The sequence below is a fragment of the Salvelinus alpinus genome, chromosome 17 (genome assembly GCF_045679555.1).
Source record: "Salvelinus alpinus chromosome 17, SLU_Salpinus.1, whole genome shotgun sequence".
In the NCBI taxonomy this organism is placed as follows: domain Eukaryota; kingdom Metazoa; phylum Chordata; class Actinopteri; order Salmoniformes; family Salmonidae; genus Salvelinus; species Salvelinus alpinus.
The window spans coordinates 33,783,062-33,791,913 of record NC_092102.1 but is presented as its reverse complement, the minus strand read 5'-3'; the positions used below and the strand labels follow the sequence as shown (position 1 = coordinate 33,791,913).

At 47.1% G+C, this 8,852-nt stretch overlaps 1 protein-coding gene across 7 annotated transcripts in view; it reads left to right on the top strand.

Annotated features, from left to right (window-relative positions):
• The window catches only part of LOC139542811 (IQ motif and SEC7 domain-containing protein 1-like), a 263,640-nt gene that overhangs the window by 188,391 nt on the left and 66,397 nt on the right, over positions 1–8,852 (top strand). Inside the window, exon 1 of one of the 7 annotated variants that reach the window (XM_071348669.1) lies at positions 3,128–3,507. The exons of 5 other annotated variants lie outside the window; for them this stretch is intronic. In XM_071348669.1, the coding sequence (XP_071204770.1) occupies positions 3,473–3,507 (35 nt within the window). In that variant the 5' untranslated portion in view covers positions 3,128–3,472. Of the gene's footprint in view, positions 1–3,127; positions 3,508–4,375; positions 5,090–8,852 lie in introns of those variants that run through there. One more of the 7 variants, XM_071348671.1, reaches the window with a different exon arrangement.

Genomic DNA, 8,852 nt, shown 5'->3' with positions numbered 1-8,852 from the left:
GAACAGTATAGGTGGAGAGAAGGAGGAGTGGTGTAGTAGTGAACAGTATGGGTGGAGAGAGGGAGGGGTGCTGTAGTAGTGAACAGTATGGGTGGAGAGGGAGGAGTGGTGTAGTAGTGAACAGTATGGGTGGAGAGGGAGGGGTGGTGTAGTAGTGAACAGTATGGGTGGAGAGGGAGGAGTGGTGTAGTAGTGAACAGTATAGGTGGAGAGGGAGGAGTGGTGTAGTAGTGAACAGTATGGGTGTAGAGAGGAATGAGTGGTGTAGTAGTGAACAGTATAGGTGGAGAGGGAGGAGTGGTGTAGTAGTGAACAGTATGGGTGTAGAGAGGGAGGGGTGGTGTAGTAGTGAACAGTATGGGTGGAGAGAGGGAGGAGTGGTGTAGTAGTGAACAGTATGGGTGGAGAGGGAGGAGTGGTGTAGTAGTGAACAGTATGGGTGTAGAGAGGGAGGGGTGGTGTAGTAGTGAACAGTATGGGTGGAGAGGGAGGGGTGGTGTAGTAGTGAACAGTATGGGTGGAGAGGGAGGAGTGGTGTAGTAGTGAACAGTATGGGTGGAGAGGGAGGGGTGGTGTAGTAGTGAACAGTATGGGTGGAGAGGGAGGGGTGGTGTAGTAGTGAACAGTATGGGTGGAGAGAGGGAAGAGTGGTGTAGTAGTGAACAGTATGGGTGGAGAGGGAGGGGTGGTGTAGTAGTGAACAGTATGGGTGGAGAGGGAGAGGTGGTGTAGTAGTGAACAGTATGGGTGGAGAGGGAGGAGTGGTGTAGTAGTGAACAGTATGGGTGTAGAGAGGGAGGGGTGGTGTAGTAGTGAACAGTATGGGTGGAGAGGGAGGAGTGGTGTAGTAGTGAACAGTATGGGTGGAGAGGGAGGAGTGGTGTAGTAGTGAACAGTATGGGTGTAGAGAGGGAGGTGTGGTGTAGTAGTGAACAGTATGGGTGGAGAGGGAGGGGTGGTGTAGTAGTGAACAGTATGGGTGGAGAGGGAGGAGTGGTGTAGTAGTGAACAGTATGGGTGGAGAGGGAGGGGTGGTGTAGTAGTGAACAGTATGGGTGGAGAGGGAGGGGTGGTGTAGTAGTGAACAGTATGGGTGGAGAGAGGGAAGAGTGGTGTAGTAGTGAACAGTATGGGTGGAGAGGGAGGGGTGGTGTAGTAGTGAACAGTATGGGTGGAGAGGGAGAGGTGGTGTAGTAGTGAACAGTATGGGTGGAGAGGGAGGAGTGGTGTAGTAGTGAACAGTATGGGTGTAGAGGGGGAGGGGTGGTGTAGTAGTGAACAGTATGGGTGGAGAGGGAGGAGTGGTGTAGTAGTGAACAGTATGGGTGGAGAGGGAGGGGTGGTGTAGTAGTGAACAGTATGGGTGGAGAGGGAGGGGTGGTGTAGTAGTGAACAATATGGGTGGAGAGGGAGGAGTGGTGTAGTAGTGAACAGTATGGGTGGAGAGAGGGAGGAGTGGTGTAGTAGTGAACAGTATGGGTGGAGAGAGGGAGGAGTGGTGTAGTAGTGAACAGCATGGGTGGAGAGGGAGGGGTGGTGTAGTAGTGAACAGTATGGGTGGAGAGGGAGGGTGGTGTAGTAGTGAACAGTATGGGTGGAGAGGGAGGTGTGGTGTAGTAGTGAACAATATGGGTGTAGAGAGGGAGGGGTGGTGTAGTAGTGAACAGTATGGGTGGAGAGAGGGAGGAGTGGTGTAGTAGTGAACAGTATGGGTGGAGAGAGGGAGGGGTGCTGTAGTAGTGAACAGTATGGGTGGAGAGGGAGGAGTGGTGTAGTAGTGAACAGTATGGGTGGAGCGAGAGAGGGGTGGTGTAGTAGTGAACAGTATGGGTGGAGAGAGGGAGGAGTGGTGTAGTAGTGAACAGTATGGGTGGAGAGGGAGGAGTGGTGTAGTAGTGAACAGTATGGGTGGAGAGGGAGGGGTGGTGTAGTAGTGAACAGTATGGGTGGAGAGGGAGGAGTGGTGTAGTAGTGAACAGTATGGGTGGAGAGAGGGATGAGTGGTGTAGTAGTGAACAATATGGGTGGAGAGGGAGGAATGGTGTAGTAGTGAACAGTATGGGTGGAGAGGGAGGAGTGGTGTAGTAGTGAACAGTATGGGTGGAGAGGGAGGAATGGTGTAGTAGTGAACAGTATGGGTGGAGAGGGAGGAGTGGTGTAGTAGTGAACAGTATGGGTGGAGAGGGAGGAGTGGTGTAGTAGTGAACAGTATGGGTGGAGAGGGAGGAATGGTGTAGTAGTGAACAGTATGGGTGGAGAGGGAGGAATGGTGTAGTAGTGAACAGTATGGGTGGAGAGGGAGGAATGGTGTAGTAGTGAACAGTATGGGTGGAGAGGGAGGAGTGGTTTAGTAGTGAACAGTATGGGTGGAGAGGGAGGAGTGGTGTAGTAGTGAACAGTATGGGTGGAGAGGGAGGAATGGTGTAGTAGTGAACAGTATGGGTGGAGAGGGAGGAGTGGTGTAGTAGTGAACAGTATGGGTGGAGAGGGAGGAGTGGTGTAGTAGTGAACAGTATGGGTGGAGAGGGAGGAATGGTGTAGTAGTGAACAGTATGGGTGGAGAGGGAGGAGTGGTGTAGTAGTGAACAGTATGGGTGGAGAGGGAGGAGTGGTGTAGTAGTGAACAGTATGGGTGGAGAGGGAGGGGGGGTGTAGTAGTGAACAGTATGGGTGGAGAGGGAGGAGTGGTGTAGTAGTGAACAGTATGGGTGGAGAGGGAGGAGTGGTGTAGTAGTGAACAGTATGGGTGGAGAGGGAGGAGTGGTGTAGTAGTGAACAGTATAGGTGGAGAGGGAGGAGTGGTGTAGTAGTGAACAGTATGGGTGGATAGGGAGGAGTGGTGTAGTAGTGAACAGTATGGGTGGAGAGGGAGGAGTGGTGTAGTAGTGAACAGTATGGGTGGAGAGGGAGGAGTGGTGTAGTAGTGAACAGTATGGGTGGAGAGGGAGGAGTGGTGTAGTAGTGAACAGTATGGGTGGAGAGGGAGGAGTGGTGTAGTAGTGAACAGTATGGGTGGAGAGGGAGGAGTGGTGTAGTAGTGAACAGTATGGGTGGAGAGGGAGGAGTGGTGTAGTAGTGAACAGTATGGGTGGAGAACCTTTGTTACGAGGAGCCTAGACATACTGAACTGAGCCTTTACCTTTCTTGGTCATCAGGATAACTTGCTAGTCTAGCAACTTTCTGAGTGTGGACGCAGGCAGGATAAACTGGGACAGGGAACTTCTGAACGGCACAGCTGAGAACACTGGAGCTGGAGGAAAATGTATTCTGTGTTTTTCTTTGGACAGTGAAGGATGTGGGCTGTCATTTTTGCTCTAGAACAGGGTGTCTCTCCACTGGCTGCTATAGGAGGAATTGCCACAGTTTGGTGCGTTTGGGACATTTTGAAACTTCCTTCCTGCGTGTGCCATGCTGCACATGTTTTCCCTGCGTGTCTGGTGTCTGCAGTGAGGTCACTGCCGCGTGGATTGTGATGTGGAAGTACTGCATTTCAAGCCGAACAATAAGGTAGGAGATCATCTGTCATGACTGTTCCCAGACAGCAAGGAGCCCCAGAGTCTGCTCCTCATGTCTCATCTATTTCTATAGAAAATGCCTAGAAAATATTTTACCAGTTTATAAAAGATTTAAAAAACACTATAAAAGTGGTTTCCTGGAGACATGTTAGATGCTCAACACTCTGGAAACATATCATCATCTTCGTCATCAGTGTTGGGCTAAATCCACACATACGGTAGGAGCGGCAGTGATGCAAAGTTTCCTAGATTTTACAGTACACACCCAACACAATCATTTGGTAAATGAAGATATATAAAAGCTTTGAGGCAATGCTCAGGTCAGTCCTCTGGAGTACAATGGAATACAGAGGACATTTTCTTAAAAGATGCAAATCTCTTCCTGAATGAACCCATATGTTCCCAGAACAAAGTGTTAGATAAACATTATCTGTGTCAAAATGAAACAATTTTCTATGTTATTTTTAAAAGGCTGGTCTTGTGTGATTGGCTTGTTCGGTTTACTTCTGCCCTTCTATGCACCTTTCTGTGTTTTGCTGAGTCATATCCAGTTTCTGAACCCTGTTGGGCTGACTTAAAGAAACGGTTATCTCTCGCTCACAAGGCATGTACTGACCCAGGAGGAACATTCCTGTCCCGTCAGAACACACTGTGCCTCTGAAACACATTCCTTTTGACCTGCTGTCTCATTGTTTTCTCAACATGTACGTTTCTCCAACTTCCTCTGACTTAGAGGTGTCTCTTCAGATAACATCTCGGAGACAGTCAAGCTTTCACATGTGTTTCGTTCATGTGAAGTTTGTCTCTGGCGGGAACAGAAGGTTGCTTTGCAAGAATGGCCAGCTAGACTGTCTGATTTGATTCTGGTCAGTGTTAAAGTGACGATTTTGAGGGAGTTCTTCAATACATTGGTCTTTATGACAGTGAAAGAGGTTATAATGACACAGGAGAAGACTGGCAACCTGATCTGACCATAGTTCCATGGCAGCGAGTGGAGCACAGCACAGCAACCATTATTTATTTACTGTCTGTGTGTCTGGTCCCCTGAACGCTTCTGCACCTCGTCTCCAATCCAGGGGGAACAACAGGGATCCTGCTAACCTCACTGTTGGGTATCATCTGAATAGTAAAGGAAACTGGAGGCTTCTGGATTCACACACTTCCTCAATCTCTGTGTCTATCAATGTGTCCATGCCAATGTCTGTATCTTCCACTGTATCGACAATGTGGTGGAATATGCTGAAACTGGGGTTGTTGTGAGGCGAACGGTGACGCAACCCTGCCTCATAATCGGCAGCTGACTCCAGGAAGAACAAACAGACCAGCCCAGCCCCATGGGAAGTAGGCTACAGTACAGCATGTGGACCTGGTCTGAAGCTGTTCTGACCTAATCTGGACACCTTGACAAACAGCAGTGTCTTGACCTACATCAGGACCGAGAGAGGAGAGACATAGAACGTTGGCTGCCTGTGTTGGTACACTTTATGACGAGAGATCTTTTCTGGGCAGAGAGGAGACCGATGTGTGTAATGGAAAAGCTGCAACCAGCCAGTTGGACGTGTAGTTCCACTGCGGTGAGTTAAAGTTGTGGTATGGAACAGCTTATACACGCAGTTGTTGCCATTTGAAGTGTGTCTGTTTTCCAGCTAACACTATTGAACAATTTTAAATGTTTTGTTTGGATTGATCATTTTGATAGTAGTGCCTCCTTCCAATATTAGTTCAAAACACACACACACACACACACACACGCACTCACACATACACACACACACACACACACACACACACACACACACACACACACACACACACACACACACACACACACACACACACACACACACACACACACACACGCACTCACACACATACAAATGTATACACACACACACACGCACTCACACACATACAAATGTATACACACACACACGCACTCACACATACAAATGTATACACACACACACGCACTCACACATACAAATGTATACACACACACACACGCACTCACACATACAAATGTATACACACACACACGCACTCACACATACACACACACACACGCACTCACACATACAAATGTATACACACACACACACACACGCACTCACACATACAAATGTATACACACACACACACACACGCACTCACACATACAAATGTATACACACACACACACACACGCACTCACACATACACATGTATACACACACACACATGCACACACGCATAACCAATTGCGTCAGGCCCAAATTCACAACTTTACAGTTGATTCAGCATGTTTCCTCACACCTGTGTTCATGATTGATTTTTGCACCCAAGTGAGCGTATCCAATCGAGAATTATACAGTATTCGTCTGTATCCTTCGTGTGACTACTGTAACTCCCTCTACTGTTGAGTATTATAGCATTATAGAACTACGGTTGTATTTTCTTTGGTGGGATGTTGATAACACAGACCTAGGGCATTATTCCAGTAGAATTGACCTCAGTATTTTCCACCAACAGCATCTTAAGCTCTCTGTGTGTACACAGTTCTTCAGATCTATTGAATGTTGGATTGAAAGTGTCCACTTCTGAATAATTTAAACTTGTGTTACTCCCAGAGGGGAGACTGCACCGTGAACTCTGAATACATCAAGCCCTTTCTGTGATTGCCCAACGTGACATCTTAGAGTGATCAGTGTGTACTGCAGTTGGACATGTATTGTGATCCAGTTTTGAGGTTATTCTGTGGCACAGGAAGCATATGTGAAATACAGACAGATGAAACATTAAGGCCTACCTTCCTCTCTAACAATGTTGCAAATAATTACCTTGAATTAACTGACATACACAAGACATTCCAACTCATTTTGAAAGAGTTCCAAGGTCTAAGACCAAGGATAATATAACAGTAATATACCACCTTCCATTACCGTGTTGTTTGTGAGACCAAGTCAGACATTAGTGGTTGATGTACTTAATGTTGTAATATCTATTAATTTCAGAGTTATGCCGCATTTCTGCTACTAAACATTTAAACTTCAACCTGCAGCTTTGAAATGCAAATGAGGCTGTTGGCAGTCTGGTTTATTACTTGTGAAGCTCATAGCGGCAGGTAGCCTACCGCAGTGTTTCTCAACTCCAGTCCTCCAGGACCCCCAACAGCACACATTTTAGTTGTAGTCCCGGACAAGCACACTTGATTCAACTTGCCAACTAATCATCAAGCCCTCATTGAGTTGAATCAAGTGAGTTTGTCTGGGGCTACAACAAAAATGTGTGCTGTTGGGGGTCCTGGAGGAGTGCAGTTGAGAAACACTGCACTAGAGGTTAAGAGCGTATGGCCAGTAACCGAAAGGTTGCTGATTCGAATCCCCGAGCCGACTAGGTGAACATTCTGTCGATGTGCCCTTGAGCAAGGCACTTAACCCTAATAGCTCCTGTAAGTCGCTGTGGATAAGAGTGTCTGCTAAATGACTAAATGTACATGTTAATGACGTACAGACTCCTGAGTCCTGATACATGTGTAGGGTTTAGATCATCTGGTAGGTACACTACATTGTGTTTTTGCTATGGCAGTGAAGCTACTCTCTTTCACACGATCCCAGTTATTTCACTTTCTGTTGCAGCACTGTATTCTAGTGTTTGTGAGCAGAATACACTGAAATGCAGAGTCCCTTGACTCTGGTATATACTTCCATTTTACATGATCAGTGTGTATGGGCTATGTAGCTGTGAATGCTTTTGTCTCGAACGGATATGCTGCCCCATCTCTTCTTCTGCATCTTTCTCTAGCAGCTCTTGTCCTCTCTTACCCTCTTACTTTTGATGACATTCCTTTGCATCTCATTTCTTTGGGTGCCTGAGGGGAGCGTGCTGCACTAACTTATGTAATGGTGAGAGAGGAGTGAAGGGGTGGGGACGAGAGGAGAAGAGGAGTGATGAGCTCATGTTGCTGCACTGCAGCTCTCATATACACACACACTCTGCACCATATGGTTTATATTCCACACACACACACACACACACACACACACACACACACACACACACACTCTCTCTGCACCGTATGGTTTATATTCCACACACACACACACACACTCTCTGCACCGTATGGTTTATATTCCACACACACACACACTCTCTCTGCACCGTATGGTTTATATTCCACACACACACACACACTCTCTCTGCACCGTATGGTTTATATTCCACACACACACTCTGCACCGTATGGTTTATATTCCACACACACACACTCTTTCTGCACCGAATGGTTGTATTCCACACACACTCTCTCTGCACCGTATGGTTTATATTCCACACACACACTCTCTCTGCACCGTATGGTTTATATTTCACACACTATCTCTGCACCGTATGGTTTATATTCCACACACTCTCTCTGCACCGTATGGTTTATATTCCACACACACACACACACTCTCTCTGCACCGTATGGTTTATATTCCACACACACACACACACTCTCTCTGCACCGTATGGTTTATATTCCACACACACACTCTGCACCGTATGGTTTATATTCCACACACACTCTCTCTGCACCGTATGGTTTATATTCCACACACACTCACTCTGCACCGTATGGTTTATATTCCACACACACACACACTCTCTCTGCACCGTATGGTTTATATTCCACACACACACACACTCTCTCTGCACCGTATGGTTTATATTCCACACACACACTCTCTCTGCACCGTATGGTTTATATTCCACACACACACACACTCTCTCTGCACCGTATGGTTTATATTCCACACACACACACACACTCTCTCTGCACCGTATGGTTTATATTCCACACACACACACACTCTCTCTGCACCGTATGGTTTGTATTCCACACACACACTCTCTCTGCACTGTATGGTTTATATTCCACACACTCTCTCTGCACCGTATGGTTTATATTCCACACATGCACGCACACAGTAAAGCGCTGCTACAGGCGGAAATGATCTGGCAGTTGGAGGGCTGATGGGTTCACATCCTGAAGATATTCCCCTACCGTTAGGCCCTTGAGCAAGGCTCTTAACCCCACAACATGCTCTCCATCCAGCTTGACCCTGTGCTCGACTGTATGTCTGCTGTAACTAATGGACAATAAGTTGTATTGTGTGTCTGTGTGTGTGTGTGTGTGTGTGTGTGAGAGAGACCGAGAACAAGAAAGAGAGAGACGTGGGGAAGAGAGAGAGAGAAATAAAGTGAGAGAAATACTGTACAATATCTTGACAAGCCCTGGAGTTCTTTCAGCTCTGTCTCTATATGAGACACTGTACAGGAGTCTACGTGGTAAATACATAACCCATGGCCTTATTTTAA